General features: G+C 40.3%; 2 protein-coding genes across 2 annotated transcripts in view; one reads left to right on the top strand and one right to left on the bottom strand.

Moving 5' to 3' along the window:
- Positions 1-886: 886 nt before the first annotated feature.
- LOC134207340 (uncharacterized) lies at positions 887-26388 on the bottom strand. The gene is made up of 6 exons (XM_062683060.1): positions 24883-26388; positions 23570-24564; positions 19501-19737; positions 1674-1791; positions 1145-1263; positions 887-908 (listed from the first exon to the last, which is right to left on the bottom strand). Exons 1-6 carry the CDS (start codon positions 26386-26388, stop codon positions 887-889), a joined length of 2997 nt encoding a protein of 998 aa, XP_062539044.1.
- The window catches only part of LOC134207614 (uncharacterized), a 531539-nt gene continuing 524486 nt past the window's right edge, over positions 19447-26499 (top strand). The window contains exon 1 of the mRNA XM_062683333.1: positions 19447-19794. The gene's annotated coding sequence lies outside the window, so the exon portion shown is untranslated. The remainder of the gene's footprint in view (positions 19795-26499) is intronic.

The following is a 26499-nucleotide window of genomic DNA, read 5'->3' as shown; positions in this document are numbered from 1 at the left end:
AGTATTTTACACTTTATTAAGGCATGTTTCACTTTGAAAAAAATTGCCAAGTTGCGGCAGGTAGTATAGAAGAACTTCAAGGAGCATGCTCTCAGTGCAAAAAAAAAGCAAAATGTTTCCAAAAGGTAAGTAAAATTATTAAAATGTGATCTATCATAGAAACCTTATCTATGAATTATTGTGTATATTTGTCTGTATAAAATTCTTATTATTATTCTTGTTTCCACTGGAAAAAATCAGGTCCTTCGACTTAACATTCGCCATATAAAGATGCATGGCTGGGGTGTATAAGGTAGATATATCTATCACCGCTACCCTATTCTTGTTTACGGACGAACGAAACTTTCGAACGAATGCAGTTCGTTCGAATCGTTTCCCCATTTGATTTAGCTGGCGTAAACGAGAATGCGCATGAGCTTTCGTTCGAATGAGTGTTCGTTCGTACGTAAACAAGAATAAGGGTGTATATGATTTATATAATTTACTTAAAATACCATTACCATATAAATCATACTGTTAAAATTTCTTTACAGTATATGTTGCAAATATTTTCCCACATCAGAGGAGTAGTCGAGAGCACCAAGTGAATAACCCGGAAATGTGTATCCTTATATACTTATATATCCTTATATATCTTATATATCCTTATATACTGAATATGATCATTAATGCAGAGAAAAAGTTCAATATTAAATAATAAAAAAATATATTAGTTTGCCAAAAACCGGGTTTTTATATTATTTGCGATAATGATAAGAACGATAAACGCATTGGATTTAAACAACCAAAATCTCACATGTTTGACCAGTAGGGCCAATTAAAGGGCGAAACACTTTATAGTCGCGTGTGTATTTTTTTGAGTGTACGCTTAATATTTACTTCCGACCTACCTGAACTCGCTCAACCCACTGAAAAAAGAACGGAAAGCAACTTTCGAAGCCAACTTTTAAACTGTAGCCACGACAAACGCAATGAGAGTAATTTTCCCAGCCCGTGAAACGAAATACATACAACTAAAAACTCAAGCTAACTTCTTCAAATCACTTAACGACATTTATTCTCTAATTCGGGTTGGACTATTTTTAACGGTACGGAATGGAGAAAAAGAGCTAAATCATGGCCATGAAACAACAAGCTCACATACCTGCGCAGGTTTTTGCTTCTCGATGCACGCATGCGTTGGAAGTACTCCGCCGAGAAGATGGCGACGATGTCCTCCGACCAGGTTGTGGCGATGGCGGCCGATTGGCTTTGCAGCAGATGCTGCAGATTGGCGCGCAGCGATGGAGGTCGAGCTCGAGCGATATGGCCGAAACTTAAGATGCGGGGGAGTGGCGGCTGGACGGAAGGCTTCCGATTTCGGAATCGAGAGTGGTCCGGAATAACCGTTCCCTCAAGCTAGTAGCTTCCTTTCCCTAACGACCCGGCTTCGCGTACCTTTCCGGTTCACCGAGCGAGGACTAAAAGGAAGACTACTAACCGTCGGTTCGGGTTCGGTCCAGCGTACGATTATTGGCGACGTACGGGGACAGCACTCTCGGGAATGATCCACGGGAATTGGCTTGGGGTTCTTACCTTCGACGGTTGATTGGCGACCGCCGAGTTTTCGCTTTTTGACGAGCGACTTCACTCCTCCTCCGTTTAATTACCTTTACAGGCGGGCCTTAACGCACGCTCGAGCTCTCGATGTCCGTTGGACGAAATTGCGGGCTCTGTAGACGCCACACGTATTTCCGTACCCGACTCCGGTCGAATACACAAAATCCAGCCCGTACCAAAAAGCGCAGTGCACTGGAACAGTCCAACGCGAATTCGTTTCGTTAACAAAAACTTTACATTAAACATTAAAATTCGTTTTACCTTTTTGTACGTTTCACTAACTCACACGGTTTTCGCGGAATTCAAAAAACACGTCCTAATGACGTCTGCTACGTTAACTGTTAATTAAGAAATTTTATTAAAATAGACACAGAACAATTCACTCCAATTTAGACCTGTGCGCCGGTCATATAATCGGCGGCGGCGGCGTAGTGGTCACTTTTGCCCCGGCGGCGGCGGCGTTACGGCGGCGCGCCGTTGGCTTTTATCGGCGGCGGCGGCGGCGGCGTGAACCGGCGTGGATGAAAAAATCAATGGCAAAAAAACAATTTTAACATGGTTTTGATTCACACCGTACGAATCGCCCGTATAAAAATCGACTTCAGTGGATTAAAATTGAAATATTCTATGTTTGTCGATCATCAAACAGCACATTCCATAGTAAATTACCAGCGACACTAATAAGTACCTGGTCTCAAAATGTTATTCAAATTAAAATTATTTTATCATTCTATGATTTTGATGTATCAAAATTAAACAACGAATCCTGCTTCACTTTTCGTATCCCTTGAGCAGTATTGAGAATCAGACTTCGGTGTCATAGGACTAATTTGTTAATATGTTTTTCCAAAAGTTTTCCCAATTCAGGATTTTGATAAACTCCAGTCGATTTATTTCTCAATATACCGTCGTGCGGGGCTTCTTTTGATTCCGGGGGCTACTTTGGATTTTAAATTTTTTGAAAAAACTGAACGGAAAAAATATCAAATTTGTAACAGAAAGTTGCCGTCCAACTATCAACAAGATACCCGATTGGTGATAATGACAATTTTAAAGTAATTTTCGTTATAATTCTTGTTTTAAAATGTCCAAAGTAGCCCCTTATTTTTCAAAAGAAGCCCCGCACGACGGTATCTAAATTTCAGAAAAAATCTCACCCGAAAAACAAATCTTACAATTATTGTATAAAAACGTGGCATATACAAATATGTAAGGTTTTTAAACAGAAATTGCATTAAAATATTGTATTGAAACAACGATTGTATTAAAATCTTCCAAAAAATGTATATGCCCAATTATTATACAGTTTCTGTAAGGTTCTTATGCAGAACTGTATTAAAATCTGCCATCCACTGGTTGGGTGTAACTACTATTCTTTGAGTTACATATACAATTGGGCAATACATTCAAAGTTAATTGCCTATATGCCGGGTATTAAGCCACCCGGTGTGGAAATTGATTACTATGTTTGAAACTTGATTATGCATATGTACAACATGTGATAGATATAGTTCGGAAAAGGTATTGGAGGGTAACCGCCCCTTCGGTGGGCTTTGATCCCACGACCCGGATTTGCGGAGGAAACTACAATTTTTTTCTAAGTTTCATTAGAAATTCCTTTGCAAAACCCTATAAGAAATTCTGCGGAAACTCCATGAAGGCATTTTTTCAAAAACCGTTAAGGTTCTCGTTGGGAAATTCCTTTAGTAAAACCACAGGTAAAACCGTAGAACAGCGGTTCTCAACCTGGAATATATGTACCCCTGGGAGTACCTTCACTGGCCCTAGGGGGTACCTCGGGCAAACATGCATAATGGCGGACGTATTTCAATTCCAATCGGAGCTTATTGAAAAAGTTTTGATAATTGTGTATATTTTATTTCAAAACTTTGTCTTGTACATAATATGCATGGCGATCAGTAAACCAAAGTCAATTGACCTGCCCTCCTAAACCAGAACAGCTTATGAAGGGTTGCTGAACGAAAAAAAACAATCGGACAAAAAGCAAATTTAAAGAAATATTTATTGCAATCTACCTGATCTAAACAAATTGTTGACAAATATGTTAGAAACATGATTTTGAACCAAAATCTAGAATCTAAAGGTTAGGAAGCCTCCGTTTGAGAGGCATGAAGGCCTTATTTTACAGAAAAGCTCGGTTGCTTTGTGGCAAGAGAATAAGAAGCATTCTTCTACGCTTTTCGAAAGCCTTCTTCAGAGCAGTTCGAATGCCTCCTTTCAAGATGTTCAGAAGCCTTCCCAGTCACAAAAAACATTGTATATAATGCCGAATAAGATGCTATAGTGGAGGCGATATAGATACTTCCCCATACAACATGTACGTATATCGTCTCCACTCTAGCATTATATGCTGCATCATTTATGATTTTATGTTGACTGGGTTCTTTCAAAAGGTTCGGAAGCCTCCTTTCAAGAGGCCTTTGTCTTCTTCCAAGAGACCCGGATGCCTCGTTTCAAGAGATTCGGAAGCCTTCTTTCAAAAATCTCTGAAGGATCCTTTCATGAGGGTCAGAAGCCTTTTTCAAAAAACTTGGAAGCCTTCATTCAAGAGGCTCGGAAGGTTCTTTTCAAGGGGCTCGGAAGCCTCCTTTGAAGAGGCTCGCAAGCCTTCTTTCAAGAGTCTTGGAAGCCTCCTCTCAAGAAGTTCGAAAATCTTCTTTCAAAAGGCTCGAAAGCCTCCTTTCAAGAGGCCTGGAAGCCTCGTTTTAAGCAGTCCGGAAGCCTACTTTCAAGAGCCTCGGATACCTCCCTTCAAGAGGCTCGGAACTCTTCTTCCAAGTGGGTTGGAAGTAGCTCAAAAGCCACCATTCAAGATGCTCGAAAGCCTCTTTACAAGGGGCTCAGAAGCCTCTTATCAAGAGGTGCGGAAGCATACTTTCAGAAGCTCCTTTCAAGAGGCTCGGAAGCCTCCTTTTAAGAAGGCTAGAAGCCTTCTTTCAAAAAGCTCAGAAGGCTCTTTTTAAGAGGCTCGAAAGCCTATTTTTAAGTGAATCGGAAGCCTCCTTTCAAGAGGCTCGGAATTCTTCTTTCAAGAAGCTTGGAAGCATACTTTCAAGAGGCTCAGAAGCGTCCTTTCAAGATGCAAAAGATCATCTTTTTAAGCGGCTAGAATGCGTGTCTACAAGAGGCATAGAAGCCTATTATCAAGAGCTGCGGAAGCCTACTTTCAAGTGATTAAGAAGCTTCTTTTTGTAGGCTTGGAAGCCTCCCTTCAAAAGGCTCGGAATTATTCTTTCAAGAGGCTTGGAAGCCTACTTTCAAGAGGGGGTACCTCAATTAATGCAAAAGTTTGAAAGGGTACCTCTCAAGAAAAAGGTTGAGAACCGCTGCCGTAGAATAACATTTCAGGATTTCATTCGAAAATTAGTTTCCGAAAGAGTATAAATAGTTTCCGAAAGAATTCCTAAAACAATTTCCGAAGAAATTGCTGGAAAAAATCTTCGAACGGGTTCAGAAAACTCTTTCCGAGAGAATAGCGAAAAGAGTTTATAAAGACATTTCTTGCAAAATTTTTAAAGGAATTTTCGAAAGAACTTAGTGTAAGACTCACTATTGATCCCACGACTCATTTCGCAAAAGTACACCAAGAAAATGCAAAACCTTGCCTAATGTAGACTTGTTTATTCGTGATAAGGAACAAAGGTTTGGGCACGCAGGCCTTGCTTATTATATGTATAGGTTTTTTTATAATTTTGCCCGGAAGCACCAATTTCAAAAATAGTTTACATTAGAGAACCGAAGGAATTTCCGCAGAAAAATCAGAAAGAATCTTTTCAGTAAATTCCGAAAAAATGTTCTAGGGAATTTTTTGAAGAATTTCCTAATGGTTCCCAAAAGCAATCTTACACTAAGAAATTTCTTTGAATTAATTTCTGAAGTGATTCCCGAAAAAATGCAAAAGAAATGGAGAATGTTGTGACGGAATTATTGAGGGAAATGTCAAAGAACTTCTTTCTAAAGTTACCAAAGAATTTTCAAAGGATTACCCGTAGAAATTCCCATGGAATTGTTTAAGGTAGTTCTGAAAGTATTCCTATGGGAATTTCAGGAAAAGTTGTCAAAGAACTTGCTAAGGAACCCCTAGAGGAATTTCTATAAAATTTCCAACGTTTTTTATTCTAAAAAAATCCAAAGGAATTCCTAAAATAATCCTCCGTATTAATTTCGGAAGAAATTCCTAAGCAAGCTTTCAATGACTAGACATATTTCCGAAGGAATCTGTAAATTAATTTCTGGAGGAATTTTGGAGGAATTCTAAAATATTTTCCGTCGATATTTCAAAAGGAATTTGCGAATGATTTTTGGAAGGTATATCCAAAAGAATTCCTAAAGGATTTTATGAAGCAATTCCTAAAGCAATTTTCTAAGAAATTTTTCAAAGGAATGTCTAAAAGAACGAACCTTAACGAATTTCCTAAGGTTTTCTTAAACAAAGGAATACGTGGAGGAAATTCTGACGTAATCCCGAAGTAAATTTTAAGAAATATCCGAAAGAATTTCCGAAGAACTTTCTGGAATTTGTTTACGGAGGAGTTTTTGTAGAACTTTTTGAGGCAATTTCCTTAGGAATCCCTGGACGAATCTTCAAAGGAATCTCTGGAGGAAATTGCGAATAAATTACTGAGAAAAATTCCAAAGGAATACTTAAAGAAACCTAGGAATTACATCAGAAAAACCAGTAGGCATTTTCTCTGAAATTCTATTAGGATTTTCTCCGTAATTTCCTTTGAGAATTTCTTCGGAAATTCCATCATAAAATCCTTCAAAAATACCTTTATCGATTCCTCTGGAAATTCCTTTAGGGATTTTTTAGGAAAGTATTTTACCTTCAAAAAATCTTTTAGAAGTTCCTTCAGGAATTATTTTCGAAAGTCCATTCGATTCTCTTTTGGGAATCCCTTCAAAAGTTTATTTGGAAATTGCTGCACTGGTTTAGTGCAAATTACAAATACAAATTTCTTTAAAAACGCCTCCATGAACTTATTTGTGAATTCCTCCAGAATTTTATTTCTTGAATAACAAAAAAATACCGCCCGGATTCATTCGGATTTTCCTCCAGGGACTTCTTTGAAAGATTATTCGTAAAACCTCCAAGATTTCCTTCGGAGATTTCTCCAGATTTTTTTTTATCAAATTTATTGAAAATGAAATTGTTTGCGACGTTGTTACTTATTGAACTTTCGAAAAAAAAAAAACAAACAACAAACAAACAAAGACTTTAGGCAAGATGAAGGCATTTTTGAAGAAATTTCTGCAGGAAGTACCGGAAGAATTCCCGAAGATTTTTTTAAAGGAGTTGCTGTAAGAAGTTCTGAAGAAATTCCTTAAGCAAAATTTTAATTAATTCCTTATGAATATCTAGAAAAACTGTTTCCTGCGATTCATGAAATAAATGCCGAAACAATTTCAAAAGAAAAAAAATTCTCAAGAGAAATTCTCAACAAAATTCCGAAGAAATTCTTAAAAGAACGAATGGAATATTTTAAGGAATTCCTTAAGGAATTTTCACAGGAATTGCTAAGGAAACATCCAAAGGAATTCCTCAAAGAGTCTCCAAAGGAAATTGTAGGAATTCGTGGAAAAAAATCCGAAAGCATTCCTTAAGCAATTTCCGAAAGAAATTCGTAAAGGATTTTCTGAAGAAACCCGTAATGAAAATTCTTGAGGAATTTCCGGAGAAATTTTGTAAGGAATCTCAGAAGGAATACCCAAAAATAGGAAGAATTCCTAAAATAATCTTCTAAGGCTTTTTAAAAGGAACTTTTCGGAGGAATATCTGAAGGAATTATCAAATAAATTTCTTGATTTATTTCCGAACTAATTTCGGGGGTATTTTTCGAAGGAGTTCATAAATGAATGTTTGAACGATACATTCTCCGAAATTCCAGGAATTTCACAATAAGGCTTTAAGAATACAGTATTGAATAATTTCAAGACAATAAAATTAAATTAAATTTTCGTTATGTTTGAAAATACCTGACGTTTTATTTAAATAATTTGATTAAATACTATTCAGCGAGGCGACAACACCCCAGTTCTGGGTTACGTGTGGGTAGCGGTTTTTACTGATGCTCGTAATATTTGCTTTGCTGATGCTCAGAAAGTGGTTTTGGCAGTAATGTTCAGAAATTGATTTCAAAATATGGATAACTTATTCGGTAGTCGGAACAAAAAAATCGGTAAAGCATTAACAGTTGGGATTGAATTATTTTGCTAAATCAGTTTGCCTTATAAGCCAACTATCCTAATAGCACAATTCTTAAAACAAAGAAAACTGATTAAATAAGTTGATTTAAATAAAAAAAAAGTCAAAATAACTAATGTGCAACTTAAATATCTTAACTGCAATAATTTTCCTGCACCAATGCCAGATCCTTCAAGAATGGGGACGCTTTGGGCATGTATCCTGGCTCCACAACAAACCCATTTTGCGAGTTTAGGTACCCGACTAAACGAGGCCTTGGCTTAACCCATTCCAAAGATCAGTTTAACAATTTATGTATTATTATACTAGATAAGTCCTCATTCAAACTCTCAAACTAATCAACCAATCTGTAAATAACCAAGACAATGTATGTCACTACACTGACCTAGGGACACCATTGCTTGAGGTAGATTTGAATTTGAATTTTGACTTCCATAAGACTAGTTTAGTACTATTCCAATTAACTCTACCACGCTGTATTTCTTCACAGATACGTATTTTGATCTCAATTATAAGGCCGAGACACTGAATCTCGTGCTTGGCTCGACTGGACTTAAGTTAATTGATTTTTTTTATTGTGATTAGTCACCGGCGTGGCCAAATTATGATCAGCGGCGCGCCGACCCAAAATCGTCGGCGGCGGCGGAGCGAGTAAAACCACCGGCGGCGGCGGCGTGGCGCGGCGGCGCACAGGTCTAACTCCAATCACACTTCACCTTTTAGTAAAACTAGATAAAATCAACTTTAAATATTGAAAAACTCCGTAATCTACTCGCAAACACTTCTAATCACCAGCCGTTCACTAAGCGAAATGATCGAGTTCTTGTCCGAATTTTATAAAGAAACTTATCCTTTGAAAAGTCGTCAATTATTTTAAATTTGCGCCAAATAAGTTTGAAATGGCGACAAAGAGTGCGCGCCTTCGGTGAGTCGATAAAAACGAGCACATGAGAACACTACAACAGTCAATTTCTATTTGGATAATAATTTAGTCAAGACACGTAATCGACATACAAATAAAATTTCAAATTTCTTTTCGTCCGGTTTGCAAATTATTAACGTAAGGTAATGTTTCACTATTTAATTAATTCCAAAAAAATTTAATTTATGATTTTACTTAAAAAGAGAAAAACGTCATAAATTCTTATTTTAACTTAATCAAAAATTAATCGCAAACACGTAAAACGTTACAACGCGTTTCTAAAAGTAATAATTTGAACAAGCCGAAAAAATACAAAAAAGAAAAAGACGAAAAATCAAGGTACCCATACCTCCATAATGTCTATCAAAATTCTAGTAGAATGGTGGTATCCAAGTCTTAGAGCTATCTATCAGTTATCTAAGAGAATCTATCTGTCAAATACCAATCCGCGGTTTAAACGTTAAAACGTGGTGGATTTGCGATTCTGTCTGCAGTGGTGACCTCCAGGTGTACCGATACGGGAGGCTGTGTCGGAAGTAGGTGCTGCGAATAGCCATATTCTTGCAGGCGGCGAAATCAATTAGTCGTAGGCCGTTTTCGTTCGTCAGCCGGTGAGCGCTGAAATTCCCAATAGCAATAGTCGGTCTAAACTCCTCCTCTTGGTCGACCTGAGCGTCCTATGATGATTTTGACGTCGTGGCTTGGGCAGCTGTCGTACTCACGTTCCAGCTGCGCGTAGAATGCGTCCTTATCATCATCAGTGCTTCCGGAGTGTGGGCTATGGACGTTGATTATGCTGAAGTTGAAGAACCGGCCTTTGATCATCAGCCTGCACATTCTTTCATTGATCGGCCACCACCTAGTCACGCGCCTTTGCATATCGCCCATCACTATGAAAGCTGTTCCCAGCTCGTGTGTGTTGCCGCAGCTCTGGTAGATGGTATGATTACCTCTAAACTAGGGTGGTCTAACCGGTAGTACCGAAACCGGTAATACCGGTATTACCGGTCAATTTTGGATACCGAAAATACCGGTTTTAGAGACGGAAAATACCGGTATTTTCGGTATTTCAAATTTTGCTGTCAGAATAAAAAATCTCGAATAGTTTCCACCTATACTGCCGCTAACCGCAAGTCGATCACATCTGTATATGGGCCTCCATATACAGATGTCCTCGACTTGCGGTTAGCGGCAGTATATATATCAGCTAAACTGCATTAATCGCATATCTGTCCCATATAAATAGGAAATCCAGCATAGATGGGAGAGATATTAGGTTACAAGCAGTAAAGACTCATCGTGCAAAAAATATAACAATTGAATGTGCGCATTGATGAACCTTTCCTAAGTAAGCATCATCGACGAAATTCACCTACAGCAAAAATCGATCATTATCGACATTATCATACATATTGCTTCATTCTCTTAGCCATCTGGTCAACTGCCAATGACTTTTTTCTTCAATGAACATTGTTGACATCGTCAAGAATTTTCTCCCAATAAATGAAATTGTGAAAAAGGTACGTGCCATAGCAGTTTTTTTTTAATCTTTATTAAAGTTATTTTTCCTATTACAAGAGTTCATCACTAAGCCATAGTAGTGTTTCTCAGAAAAACGTAAAACACGATTTGCTGCAAAAATATGTCCGTTCTGAATTCGGAAAAAAATTTGAATAAGTGGCTGACCCCAAAGCACGCTGAAATAGTATGTTATCTATGCTCAAACGGATCTATGAGTTGAAGCTTTAACCCGAATTAAACTTCGGTGATAATTTTTTAACGTTTTTGAAAATAATTTAAGCCCTCGAACCTGTTCAAGCTGCTGTGGAACTACTCTGCCGTGAGTTCTGCACGATCTTTTTGATTTTTTGAATAATTCTGCCGTAAATCAATTGATCACAAACATTTTCTTCAAAGCATCTAAAGCTACTTTGATTAAGAAAGTGGACAATATATTGAAGCGTCTAATCATTCCTGATGCGATCGTTGAAACTGAGACAATGACCATTTCTGAGGATCGGTACGAAGAAAATGCATTTGAGCATGAGCATGAGCATGAGCATGATTGACCGCCCACGGTTGCTACTCCGTTATTGCCAGGCCAGCTGTAATTACACAGAAAACCAACAGATGATGTTTGGGACTAACATCATCTTCAATGTGTAAAAACTGGTGACCTTAAAATAAGCAATACCAGCGCCGGCCGTGTCCGAATGCAGGTCAATTAAGGAATGGGTAGGAAAATGTTGACATGATTCTCGCTTTGATAGAAGCCGACGAGTCATCTGCACTTCCACGAGAAATCACTGGGATGTTGGATATATGGGGTAGGGAGTGTGGCAGGGTTCGTTTTGGTAAACGGTATGCCGTGTATAACGTGTAGTTTGGTCGATGGAAATAAAACTCATCAATTTATTTACAGGCCGCACAAAGCAGAACAAAATTCCGGTAACCGGCCGATCGTTCTGCTTACCGCACAAAGCAAAACTAAATTTTGATGACCGGCCGATCGTTCTGCTTTCTGAAGTAAATATGTCTGAACGCGATCTCCGATCTTTCTACGTCCAATTTAATACACGAACAAACTTGCACTGATTGTTTCACTTTCTTATTAATTTAATCGCCCGCACAGCAGAACCGGACATTCCGATAACCGCGCGATCGTTCTGCGTCCAACACAAAACACGAAAAAACTTGCACTCACAAAATAATCCCTCTAGGGTCGTCGAATACACAAACCTTAACATGTATTATAAAGATAATGAATATTTTTCACATTTTATCTAGTTTTGACCCTTCCTTCGGAAGTGTCTATAATTTCACTTTGTATGCGTTACGCAGGTGTGTTACGTATTAATCTATCAAAAAATCTCGTGAATTATTGAATAAAATGTATAGTATTTGAAACAAATACACTTTGATACTGAAAATATAATCATAACGAATGATATGATATGGAAATATGCCTAGTTTTCTGATTTGTTTCAAAGAAATAAATGATTTTAATTGAGGAACATATAGAAGCATGTACAAAAAAATCTTCTCAGAAAAGCAAAAACGTAAAAATTGAAAGGGATTTCAAAAATTTCTTCAGTGGAAGCTAGATAGCAAATGTGAGCATGTTTTGAGACACAAATAGACCACTTGTATGCATGTATGTGTGCGTATGTGTGCAAATTCTGAAATTTACTACCATAAAAATCTCGCTCATTTTTAAGCTATTGAACAAGTTTAGTTTTACCAAATTAGGCATCCATAAGGCGAAATATATGTTATCATTGAACGCTATTGAGTTTCGCTCAGATCAATGACTGATTTAGTTAATTCTGGATTAATTAATATCGAGGTCTCTGAAAATTACGAGTACAATATATGCAACCAGCGTTACGATAGTTACTAACCATGTCACAATAGCTATTCAATCCGACGAGCGCCTTACAGATAGGCAGCATGAAGTACAGTACGTTATCATTCGTTGAGTTGTCACGCAACCCATGACATCCGCCTTTGGGTAGGCAATTATTTTGGCACTTTCACGGTAAATCGCCGTGGGAAGCTAAGTAGTTTTTTCTCGTTTTAAATACTGGAGTCTGAAAAAAAATTCCTTATAAGTAAGGAAGGGTCAAAATCTCACTGTAGGTGGATTATTCTGGGTTTTTTTTTAATTTTCATGTAAATTTTTAATTTTAACTCTACCTAATATTTATTTTTTATATTTATATTTTAATATTTTTATATCAACCCTCGTATTTTATATTTATTCTTCATGCTTTCAATTTATATTCAAAGTGTAATTTTGATTTGACAAAAAATGGTTCGAAATTAAAGGATTTTGACAAAATAGAAGTGGACATTGCACAACACTAAACTTGATCTGAAAGTTGACCAAAAATAACATAAGACAACAAGGGATATATTTTAAGGGAAACTTTGTGGTTGGTTGGAAGTACTGACACCGTGGTAATTATGTAACAATAACAATCAATCCTAGGTATTATAACAATAACGGTATTTTGTTCAGTATTACATATTGTTATTCATTTCCGTCGAACGATACTTTTGAAGTTTCTTACTTACCTCTAGGTTCATCGCAGAAGCGTCAGTCACTAGGCGACCGAACTTGTCGCAGAAGTACCTACTTTTTTCGTATCCAAATTTCCAATTCCTGTACAGTGGCTTTGTGGGATCGTTTCTTTTTTGGCGTCCTTTGAAAAAGACCGTCCGCTATCTTCACCGCCTATAAACTTGAGAGGTGATGGTGACGGGTCCGCTTCCTTTCGATGGTCCGAAGGAGGTTGGACCATGTTTGTTTGGAGTTCTAGCTTTTATCTAAAACGATAAAAAAACACCTGTAAGATGATAAAAACATATCACATTTACTTACCTCAGCTGCGTATTTTCTCGATCTGCAATCTATCAAAACAAAAACAAGAAAACTGCACACCACATCTATTTCAAAAATACACTTTTTTTGTATCATCTGACAACAACCACGAATCAGAAAAATTCTGAATTTTTATTGCCCAGAAACTTATTTATAACAACTCGACTTGCTGGTTTATATAATTTTCTTTGGTTAACCAATATCTTCAAACTTTTTCCCTTGAGATTTATAAGACAGAATGGTATCTATTTCGGAAATTTTGGGCAAACAAGAAAAATTCGTGAAAACTCCCGAAAGTTCAATTAAGTCAAATGGGAAATATCAAGCATGATTTCTTTATATTGTACTTTGCAGAAGCCAGATGAAGCGTAAACTAAGTAACGCTCTCTCTTTTAACGCTTAGATTTGGTTTGCGTTTCCCCGTTTTGGGCGCAAATGGAGATTTTACAATAATACAATTTTTTCTGCCCACCTGGCCACATCCTTGGGAATGCTTTTGAATTGAAAAATAGCGGGTGTGTAAAATGTAAAACGAACATGAATAAAACAAATCGGAAAGAGCTCACCGAAGTTCCGTTAGACTCCGTTTCGCGGACGGGTATCAATCGGTTTAGAATTTAAAAAAAGAAAAAAAAGAAAAGAAAGATTAAAAAAAAAAAAAAAAAAAAAAAAGGTTTAGAATGACTCTTGAGCACCGTGGATGCATCGTTTGGAAGAAGAACGTTTCAATCATTGGGCAGGTTTGACTGTTTGAGTCATCTTCGCAAAACACTTGAATATCGTCGGTAGTTTTCAGATTTTGCTTCACTGGAACAGCATCAGCAGAGGTAGGGTGGACGTTGGGTTTGGGTTGAAGAATATGTACACTGATCATCATCACAGGCATCGTAAATAAAACTGCTTTCTCTTCAATATTAAAATAGAAAACATACTAGAAAAGTATTGAAAACTAGAAGTAGAAAATATGACGGATAAAAAAACAAAACACGTCCGTTTTTAGCAAATGCACACTTGATCCACCGGTACGAAGAAAATGCATTTGAAAGGATTAAGGGAAAGTACTTCACACTGATTTTTGACAAAGTCGTCCAACTTCGGTTGAACCAAAAAAGGGATTCTCAGTAGTTGGCAACAATTAAAGACAGGGACACCGTCTTCGACCACAGGTCGTACTGACTGAACACTTAACACCTAGCATGAGACAACGGACAGAACACATAACACCCAGTGGACACGTGGAGAATTTTTCGATCTCGAAAAGTTTTCTCTTTACCGGGCGGGAAACGAACCCACACGTCAAGACGATTAACGTTGCTATCCGTACGGCCACGAAACCCACATTGCCAACAAAATCAAATGCGGATTGGGAGATGAGCCACTCAGTATGTTAGTTACTAAACCAATTAATTACTTAAGTTTCGCTTTTCTCAGCTCAACAAACAATGATTTTAACATTCGAAGTTTTTCAACAAATATTGTTTTTCATCCAAAAGACCAAATAAAAAGTTTTACATTTAATACCTGAAATTTTCACAAAAACCGGTATTTTACCGGTATTACCGGTATTGACTCCACCAAATACCGAATACCGGTATTTGTCAATAATGACCAATACCGACCACCCTACTCTAAACGTTCGCACCATTGATCCCTTCCAACAAACCTCCTGCAGCGCTACGATGCCGAATCCACGGCCCTTGAGTACATCGGCGAGTATGCGTGTGCTCCCGATGAAGTTGAGAGATTTGCATTTCCACGAATAGGAGATCGTCAGTTGCGTTCTAGCAAAAATTCCGCTTGAGGCCCTTCCTAAATATTTTAACAACAGCCACTACACCTGACGGTATAATTGCAATATTTCCATTATCAGACGACAGGTGGTGTTGCTGTGTCTTTGTATCAATGTAATATTGCATATACACTAGTGACATCTGCTGTTCGATGTCGTAAGCTTTCAATGTTCCTTCCACACACACGAGGTGGAGAACAGTCTTGAAGAAATGGAAAGTATACAGCTAGAATTTAGTATGGAGATACAATGAAATCTCTTTTATTGTTTAGAGCTGTAAAACAAGTCGTGGGAACAAAAAATATAAAAATTATTTGTTGCTTTTTGACCTAGGTTACATATTGGTGCGATGCGTAGTTAATGAGAATGGATGATTTGTCCATACAAGGAAATTCATTTTACTTTAAATGTTGTGGCGCCATCTCGTTCAAACAGCACCTTTGTCTTTGCCTTATTGAGTTTCCAATCGCTAGTCCCTTTTCGTCGCAGTGGTCTTCGCCGATGGTTCCGGTCCTTACTCTCTTGTTGATTGTTCGTTGATTATGTTTTTTAAAGGCTGGCTTGCAGGGCCTGATACCAAACCCCCTAAATTTTCTGGAGGACCATTCCTCCGTTTGGGCAGCAGGGACTATGTTCAAGGCCTTGACGATATATAGTGAGCCACTTGCATAAAATTGCATACATCTTGCATACATACTTGCATACATCCTTGGTAATAAGGCAAAGGCAAAGGTGCTGTTTGGACGAGATGGCGCCACAACATTTAAAGTAAAATGAATTTCCTTGTATGGACAAATCATCCGTTCTCATTAACTACGCAACGCATCAATATGAAACCTAGGTCAAAAAGCAACAAATAATTTTTAGATTTTTTGTTCCCACGACTTGTTTTACAGTTCTAAACAATCATAGAGATTTCATTGTACCTCCATACTAAATTCTAGCTGTATACTTTCAATTTCTTCAAGACTGTTCTCCACCTCGTGTGTGTGGATCGAACATTGAAAGCTTACGATATCGAACAGCAGATGTCACTAGTGTATATGCAGTATTACATTGATATAAACACGCAGCAACACCACCTGTCGCCTGATAATGGAAATATTGCAATTATACCATCAGGTGTAGTGGCTGTTGTTAAAATGTTTTGAAAGGGCCTCAAGCGGAATTTAAGCTAGAACGCAACTGACGATTGTTGAACTGACGATTGTTGAACTGGGGTGGCCCAGCTGCTAGACAGTGGGGTCCCTATTCCCCCCTGCGACAGGGTCTATTCGCCAACACACACACACACGCTAAAAATGAACTACTCAAAATTGAGTCGAATCCGTCTCATTTTCATTAAAAACGGGACAACTCAAAATTTGAGTAAAAGATACTACTTCAATAAAATGATGATTGCACTTAAACTAGGAGTCTGTTTGTCATAAAATGCACTTAGATAGATAGATAAACTTGATTTGCATCTGTCGTATTAAAAATTGATGGAAGGCCAAGCTTAACTTTCGCGAAATCATCATTTTATTGAAGTAGTATCTTTTACTCAAATTTTGAGTTGTCCCGTTTTTAATGAAAATGAGTTGGACTCGACTCAATTTTGAGTAGTTCATTTTTAGCGTGCAGAGGGACTTGCCGACGCGGTGCCTACGCCTGCCCCAGCCTTGACGAGGACCCCTTTCCGTCAAAAAGGAAGGACCCCTTTCCGGAAAAAGGCAAAAAAATAGTTCAAACTCCAACAAGCCTTGGTGGATGCCGAGCTGCGACATCTTCGTAATGTGCTTCGGAAATCTCGACATCGTTTCTTTCTAACAAAAACTGAGGGAGACAGAGAAACCCTAAGTGAAATGGAGGCAAAGTACAAGTCGGTTCTTCTTTCTACATACGAAGACTACATAACCAGAATTCAGGCTAGTGTTAAACTAAATCCATCACGTTTCTGGGATTTTGTAAGGAAACAAAAATCATCAGTTCGCATTCCTCACAATGTTGGCTATGACGAGATTCAAGCTAGTTCAAACGTGGAAGCTGCTAACTTGTTTGCGACGTTCTTTGAAAGCGTATTTAACAATGAGTCGCTGATTCCACGTAGTGTGCACTTCAATCATATTCATATGCACGACATCAATCTCCCACTCATTCAGTTCTCGCCCGAAGAAGTTTCGCAGGCTATTGATGAATTAGACGTCACGGAAGGATCGGGAAAGGATAACATACCTCCAATCCTCCTAAAAAATTGTTCTACGGACCTCGCTAAGCCGATTTCACTTCTATTCAACCAGTCATTCCCGACTGCATGAAAAACTGCTTTCGTCGTTCCTATTTACAAATCAGGGAATATTAATAGAGTAACGAATTATAGTGGTGTACTGTGCAGCAAAGTTTTCGAAAAGCAGATGCACAAGGTTATCTACGCTGTCGCAGCACCTCTAATCTCGGAAAGTCAACATGGCTTTATGAAGCATCGTTAAACATCAACTAACTTGATGTGTTATATCACCGAATTGTCACGCGTCGGGTGTACCCCAAGGCAGTGTACTGGGTCCGCTTATATTCAATATTTTTGTTAACGATCTATGTTCGTTTATTTCATCGCGCAAATTACGTTTCGATGACCAAAAATTTTACCGCATCATTTATTCTTCATCTAATTGCGAACTATTACAGAAGGACATCGACGCCTTGTTAAACTGGTGCAACAATATAATGATGCAAGTGAACAGATCAAAAAGCAAAACCATATTCTTTACCCGCTCTAGCAATCAAATTGGTCACCAGTATAGCATAGAACTAACACCACTACAACGTGTTACGTCGATTTGTGATCTCGGTGTAACAATCGATTCAAAGTTAAGCTTCAACGAACATGTTGGAATAACAACCGCCAAAGCGTTCTCTGTTCTAGGGTTTATTCGACGACTTGGTTCGGGATTCAACGACGTATTCGCCTTGAAGACATTGTACTGTTCGTTGGTACGCAGTATTCTGGAGTACGGTTCAACTATATGGTCACCGTATTACTTAACCAACATTCTATCCGTCGAGCGGGTACAGAAAAAGTTTGTGAGATTTGCCTTGTGGTTGATGCCCTGGAACGATCCAAATAACCTGCCACCATATGCCGAGCGATGCCAACTACTAGACTTGGAACTGCGATCTGTCAGACGAGAGAAGATGCGACGCCTCTTCATCTATGATGTACTGCAAGGAACAATTGATTGCCCTGCCCTTCTAGAACAGGTTCCCTTGAAAATCCCCCCTCGGAGATTTAGAAATTCCTCACTACTAGCCATTCTATATCATCGGACGAATTACGGCTACAACAATCCGCTAGATGCTCGTCTGAGATCATTCAACGCTACAAGCAATGAATTTGATTTCGACTCATCCAAAGATGTCTTCAAAAACGGCATCAGTAGAATGGTGTAAATTAGATATAGTATTATAAGTTTGATTCAGTCTCTGCGATTTATTTTCGTAATACAGTCAAACCTCCATGAGTCGATATTGAAGGGACCATCGACTTATGGAAATATCGAGATGAGGAATAGCAAATCTTTGGAAAGCCGTTTGAAGGGACCATCACAGTAACCCAAAAAATATTTTTTAATATGGCATAATTTGCTTCCTTGAGTCGATATCGAGTCATAGAACATCGACTCATGGAGGTTTGACTGTAAATAAATAAATAAAACTACAGTCCATGGAGATGTGCGTGCGTCTGTCAACGGGTTGAAGAATGCCATCCGATAGTTGGGAGTCAATTGCATATCTTGTTTATTTGTAGAGCGTACTGTTCCATTCGCAAGTTGGCGAAGGATTCTTTGTATCATTTAATTTTTATTTCAGTAATTCCAAACCTTGTGAGCGCATGATGGTCGGTTTTGCTAACCTGTGCTAACCAAGTCTGTCCATTTTGTCGTATCGCGCTTCACCTCCCTCAGTTTAGTGTCTTTCACTCATACCACTGACTGTTTTAGTATCCTTGGCCCATTGTAATGTTATATATTTGTAATCATATATCTGCGTTAATCGAACCACCACTGTAATAAAGCTTCTCTTCAAGAAATCACATACATATCCAAAAAAAAAGCTTAAGAGCTCATACCATAAAGCGTAAACTTAAAGCTCCAAAATATCTTCCACAGCTTAGCTTAGCCCCATTCGATGCTCGCCAACCAGCCTTGTTGAATCCAATGTAAGCTCCACGTCGCCGACCACGTGCTCGCTCGTACTCACACAGTACACATCGCAACTGGTGGTGTTTCGCGATTTCGCGAGTAGAGCGTTGGACGCTCGCACAGACGTCTCTCACGCATCAAACCAATCGACCGACGACGCTGAGCTGATAACCGGTCTCCGCGCGCTGTTGTTGATCCATCGATAAAAAATCGTTCCGATTGGTCACTCACTGCGCTCGCGCTCTTCCATCCAATAATCCGGTTTTGGCGCGTTCCCGGTACCCAAGAGTGCAGCACACGGCCGGTTGGCGCGCCATCGCCCCCAACCTAATCAGTCGTAGCGCAACCTGCTTGCGATACTAATCGTCCGCGAGGTTTCTTCACTTGGGATCGCGTTCTTACCGAACGAGCGGAGATCGTTCTTTTGTTTGTTTTCCACCGGCGCGGGACGGGGGCGTTGAAGCCGTTGACTTTCTTTCGCGCAATCGCGGCTGGCTGTCCGTTTTGTTTGTTTTCCCACAGACGGGGTTCTGAATCTGAATGCCCTTTATCGGTTGCGATCGAACCGAGATTGGGTCGTGTTTATCATGCGTGAGACAGCGAGAGCAAGTGGTGATCAATGAACCGACCGAGAAGAGTCTGTGCGGAGTGTTGTTGGAAAAAGCGTTCGGTGTGCGAAAGTAACGAAGAAGAAGGGTAATGTCGTTTTTGTGGTTCTAGTTTAGGGTGACCATATGAAGAAATCAGATGTGAAAAGTTGGATGAAAGTGATTTCCATAAAATATGTTTGTACCGTTTTGACCTAAATCCCGAACAGATTCATATTTCGAACAGCCGATAATTTTTTTTTCGTTATTATTGCAAAAAAGCAATTTTCTTGGCAGGAGTACATATACAGGGCGAAGAATTGTGCAACAATGAGATATCGTTGAAAATATGCATTTTGTTGCATTTAAGGTATTGTTCGGAAATTAAATCAAAGTATTTGGAATTTAAGACATTTTTTTTATTATGCGTGTTCAGTATTTGAGACGAAGTTTGACAGAATAAAATCATACAGTTTTGATAGTTACAATCGAAGAAATATGACTATCAAGCTCCCATATGAATGTTCTATTTTTGCACTACCTAATGGAAACAAGTGATCTATTAAAATATTTTAAATCATGTGCCGCAAAGAAATCCAAAGTGAAAAACGTGCTTAAGTGTTCGTAATATGAGTTCCTAACGATGCATAATTCAATTATTGGTCGATGCTTACAGAACATCACCTTAACTGTTTTAAATGGAAGAAAAATAAAGCTACGAAAATGAATATCTTATTTCTCGAGTGGGTGAATACCCAATGTGAACAAATGTCAAAGTCCTTTCTGTTTATGGGCAGAGAAGTTATCCGAACGAATCCAACAACAAATTCCGAGTAAGGAGAGGATATTTGAGAAGCATACTGAATATTCATTACAGTCAATCCTTAGATCAGAAACGAGAAACAGATCGTATCTGTGTGAGGCATTCAGTAAGGATATCGAGGACATAGCAATTTAAGCAAAGTCTAGAGCTCCGACAAGTCAAACATGTCGATAATTTGCTAGAAAAAATGAAGCATATTTGTAAAATGAAAGGTGTTTCGCAGATTTTTGTGATCAGATTGAGAAATTTTATTAATTTTAATGGAATGTTAAATTAACTATTTCAAAACATCTTATAAGTTGGGTAAATTTAACACATTCTTTTAACACGGCTGTTGTGGAGCCGAGTAATTAGCTCCTTCGATAAGTGGGTGGCTCCCCAACACTCGATCGGTCAACTTGGCAGAGGACAAAATTCCTTGTACTGGGCGAACAGTTGGTTTAGCGGCACCGATAATTCCCGAATATTGATTCCTTCTGATTGTCAATTAACAACACACTCGCGGATAAATTAAAAATCACTATATTTAACTAAATCACAACCATTACACAATTAACATTTATTTCGCTTACAACTAACAAATTTCGTTCTTAACTTAAACACGAATAAAAGTTGGGCCGTGCGAAGGTCTGTACCCGCGTGCCTGTTGTTGGGTTGGATAACCGAATTTGACTAACTGTTACAACCCGTCATCCGCAGACCAAAAGCCGATGATCAGAAGCAGTTCAGAGACAGAAATATCCCTCTCCTATACGCTGATTATATCTCCGCCAACATACCCACCACTGCAATCCCAGATAAGGCACCTCTCAACGTTCTCAGCTAACGACTGCAGCTCTCATCTTATCGCACAAACGGTATTGATAGGTACGAGCGAATATTTACATCAGCCAGATCACTTTCGCTTTCTGTAGCTGGACAGTTTCGTTGCTGGACGATTGAAAACCCATTGTTGTGTGGTGCAGCAACAGAGTGAGGATCGCAATTGAATCTCGGTGCTAGGGTTGGCCCTCCTTAGCCGTGCGGTAAGACGCGCGGCTACAAAGCAAGACCATGCTGAGGGTGGCTGGGTTCGATTCCCGGTGCCGGTCTAGGTAATTTTCGGATTGGAAATTGTCTCGACTTCCCTGGGCATAAAAGTATCATCGTGTTAGCCTCATGATATACGAATGCAGAAATGGTAACTTGGCTTAGAAACCTCGCAGTTAATAACTGTGGAAGTGCTAAATGAACACTAAGCTGCGAGGCGGCAATGTCCCAGTGGGGGATGTAATGCCAATGAAGAAGAGAAGAAGAAGCTAGGGTTGTATTTCGCGTTGGGTTTTCCAATGTGATTACGCAACATCCTCACCCACCCAGGAATTGCTTCAATTTCTGAAATGAGAATAAAATTTCCTCTTCGACGGGAAAGGATGGGAAGTGGGGTTTCTCAATCATTGGGCTAGCTGACTACACATTGGCTCCAAAGCCGGTAAGAAACAAAGTTTTTCCACTGCGCGTTTGAAAATACCGCCGGACGTCTTTAAAGTAACCACCCTTACTATTCCGTCAGCGCCCGGATGCGTGGCAATTATACGACCCATTCTCCATTTCATCGGAGGTTGGTTATCGTCTCGGATGACGACCAATTTGCCAACCGCAATTTGGATTGGTTGCTTCCAACGTTTGTTTCTTCCTTGAAGCAAGCACAAATACTCACGCCGCCATCTCTTCCAAAAATCTTGGAGCAGTTTTTTCAGAAACTGAAAGCGGTTCAGACGGTTAATCGGAACATTTTCGAAATCTGAATCCGGCAAGTTCTGTAGGTTTGAGCCAATTAAAAAATGGGATGGTGTTAACGGCTCCAGATCAGTGGGGTCGTCCGAAATTGGTGTCAACGGTCGGGAATTAAGACAACCTTCTACCTGAATGAGTAGCGTGTTGAAATCTTCCGGTGATAATGGAGTTTCTCCTACTACCTTCATTAGATGAAATTTAGCGGATCGTACAGCGGCTTCCCAAAGTGGAGGGCACTTGGCGGATTAAAGTGCCATCGTGTTCCTTGTTCCGAACAGTGCCTCGCTACATTTTCTTGATGATCTTTCCTTCTCAGTAACTCGCCCAACGCCTTCAGCTTGTTTCGCGCTCCGACAAAGTTTGTACCGTTGTCGGAGTACACATCTGCACATTTCCCTCTCCTGGCCGTGAACCGCCGGAGGGCTTGTATAAACCTATCGGTAGTTAAGTCTGACACAACCTCCAAGTGTACCGCCTTGGTACACATGCAAATGAACACAGCTACATTTAGGGTGGTTCAAAAAATCGATTTTGCTCCACAGTGCTCATCTGATTCTTTACCATCTTCTGAGTGACCTCTGAAAATTTGAGCTCATTTGGATTAAAACTGGTTTAGCACAAGCCGTTTCAAGTTTGCATGCAAATTAGTATGGGGAAATTTATTTTTACATTATAATGTTAATGACGCTTCCCCATCAAGCGCATGTTAAAAGAAAACCTACATAGCTAAAAGGAATACTCAACAGCTTTCACTCAGTGAAAACCGCATCTCAATTAATCGTTCCAATAATTAGTAATCGAATTTTATCTATACCGTGGTTTTCTGGAGCTGATTGCATAACTCATCAACAGGCAACATTGCTGCTCGTGGCGCGAAAGATAGCACACACAAATTCAGGCTACTATGTTGCACTGCACGTTTCAGTGATGTCCTCAAAGAAGTTTAACGATCATGACTAAAGATTCGCAACCTGTCTTAAAATCGCTTACTAATTATTGGGACGATTAATCAACATGCGGTTTTCGTTGGGTGAAAGCTGTTGAGTATCCCTTTTAGCTATGTAGGTTTTCTTTTAACCTGCGCTTAATGGGGAAACGTCATTAACAGTATAATAAAAAAATAAATTTCCCCATACTAATTTGCATGCAAACTTGAAACGGCTTGTGCTAAATCAGTTTTAATCCAAATGAGCTCAAATTTTCAGAGGACACTCAGAACATGGTAAAGAATCAAATGAGCACTGTGGAGCAAAATCGATTTTTTGAACCACCCTAAGCTACATACATCTTGACCACTGGACGCCGGGGTGCTGGTCGAATGAAGAATGGCCCGCAAAAATCAACTCCGGTTTGTGAGAAAGGTCTGGCCACGGTCACACGTGGTGCTGGCAGTGCTCCCATGAGCTGCTCGATGGACGATGGTTTCGATCGAAAGCATTTCAAGCACTGATGAACAATGTTCCGCGCCACGCTTCTCCCTCCCAACGGCCAAAACCGCAATCGAACAGTTGCCAACAGTAACTGCGGGCCGGCGTGTAACAGTTTCTCGTGAAAATACCGTAGAATTAGTCTTGTAAGCTGATGACGTGCTGGTAGAACCATAGGGTGTTTAGCATCTTCTGCTTCTTCTGAATGTGCTAGTCGTCCTCCAATTCTAATGACTTGATCACTCGAAATGTATGGTTTGTACCAACGCAGTGGTGACCTTCTCGATACAGTATCTCCCTTCGACAGCGCTCTCCATTCATCCACAAAAAATTCCTTCTGAACTCTCCGTACCAGGTTGACTTCTGCACTTTTCAGCTCAGCTGCTGTGAGGAACTTCGGTGGATTTCGCTGTTCTCGTGGTGTACGCAACAATTTCAGGTACCGTAACCAGTAGGCTGTGCGTCTAACGAGGTCAGTGTACGATGAGGAACGTCCAAGGTACCATTCGTTAAACTCCTCAGCTGAGGAATTAATGCATGCGACAGCGGTATGTCTCTTCTCCTTTTCTGCTTCAGCTCCGATTAATAGCTCTGGAGGTCCTGGCCAATGTTCGGGTTGCTTCTCCAGCCATCTCGGTCCACGCCACCAGAAACTGCTGTGCATTATCTCCTGCGGCATGATGCCTCTCGAAATCAGATCGGCCGGATTTTCTATTCCTGGAACGTGCCTCCACTGTTCTGGTTTTGTTAGTGTCTGGATTTTTGACACTCGGTTAGCCACGTACGTGGTCCAGGTTGTCGGTATGGCATTTATCCAACGCAAGACGCAGGTAGAATCCGTCCAAAAGTACACCTGCGTGGATATTTTTAATGAACCCAGAACCGTTATAAGGAGTTCTGCCGCCAAAACTGCGCCGCACAGCTCCAAACGAGGGATAGTTTGGCATTTCAAGGGTGCTACGCGTTATTTCGATGAAAGAAGACACACCTTTATTCTTCCTGCTGCATCTACACTTCTTATGTAAATGCAACAACCATATGCTTTCTCGGAGGCATCCGAAAAGCAGTGAATCTCCGTGGAAACTGCTGCGGGAACGATGACATAGCGGTCAATCCTGACTTCGTTCAACAGAGGAAGCTGGCCAACTAACTTCCTCCACATCTCACCCACCGTCGAAGGTATGGGCTGGCCCCAGTCCAGTGCACGATCGTCTTCGTCTCTATATTTCCACAGCAACTGCATCACAATTTTTGCAGTTGTGATTGCTGCCCCGAGCAATCCTAAAGGGTCGAATAGCGTTGCTATAACCGAGAGTACCTCTCTTTTACTGAACTGCTGACTTGGTCGCACCGAGGGAATGTAGAAGCTGAACTTCAGCTTATCACTCTTCGGCATCCAGATGAGCCCGAGGGTTTTGATGGACGGATCCGGGTCCAAGTTGATTCCGTCCCCCTCTCGAATCGCTAAACTGTCGTCAGGAAGACCCTCCAAGACCTTGGGACTGTTGGATGCCCACTTCTTAAGTCTGAAACCGCCTCTTTCCGTCATTTCACTCAGCTGTCTTCGCAACTCATAGGCTTCTTCTACCGTATCTGCTCCCGTGATGACATCATCCATATAAGTGTCTTCGCTCGTCGCACGTGATCCGAGGGGATATGCCGTTTCTTCATCCAACGCCAGCTGTTTGAGGGTTCTTGTGGCCAGATACGGCGCCGGTTTGGTACCGTAAGTAATGGTCTTGAGTTCATACATGCTGATGTTGTCCTGAGGATCTGAACGCCACAGGATACAGTGCAGAGACCTATCTTCCGGGTTAACCCAGATCTGCCGAAACATCTTCTCGACGTCAGCAACGAGCATAACTTGCTTGGTACGGCTTCGCACAATGATTGATCTGAGATCATCCTGTATTACCGGTCCAGTCAGCAGCACGTCGTTGAGCGATACGCCGGACGATGTTGAGCAGGAGGCATCGAACACCACCCTGACCTTGGTTGTAGTGCTGTCCTCCTTGAAAACGGGATGATGCGGTAAAAAGCACCGCTGTTTTGGTGTTAAGGCCGCCCCTTCGACCTTCTCCATGTGTCCCATCGACTCGTATTCCTCCATAAAATCGTGGTAGCTTTTGTGCAGGTTGGCATTCCTTGCCAGGCGTCGCTCCGTACCTTGAAGACGCCGGATCGCAATGTCCTTGGATTCGCCCAACCGTTGACTAGCGCCTTCCTCCTTTGGTAGTGTAACCGTGTACCTGCCATCGGGATTCCGTTGGACTGTATTTTGGAATAGGTCCTCACATCGTTTTTCCTCCTGTGAGAGTACCTTGACCGAACCAACCTCTTCGCTAGACCAGAACCGGGCAACTAGAGATTCCAGTTTCTCTGTTGCGGAAGCGTTGCAGGTAATGTGCAGATCCTGATGAGAATTGGATAAACCTCCACACACCACCCATCCGAAAACCGATTCGTTCAGCGTCGGCAATTGGTTGCCTAGGTTAATTCTTTGACCGGTTTCGAAGAAATCGAAAAATGATTCGATACCGAGTACCAAGTCGACTCTGCTGGACTCAATGAAAGCGGGATCTGCCATTTTGATTCCTGGGGATATCGACCAACCGTCCGTGCGCATCGTAGCAGTTGGTAGATTCACCGTTACGTTGGGAAGAACGAGGAAGTTCATTGCTTGCAAGAAAGGAGAAACTCGCGATCGCACTACCGCTTGTATTTTGTGTTTGACTTTGGTTCCTGCTTGACCAATTCCACGTACCGAAATATCCACCCTTTCTCGTTG

Source organism: Armigeres subalbatus, chromosome 1 (genome assembly GCF_024139115.2).
Source record: "Armigeres subalbatus isolate Guangzhou_Male chromosome 1, GZ_Asu_2, whole genome shotgun sequence".
Taxonomy (NCBI): Eukaryota; Metazoa; Arthropoda; class Insecta; order Diptera; family Culicidae; genus Armigeres; species Armigeres subalbatus.
This window is presented reverse-complemented; position numbering and strand designations above follow the sequence as displayed.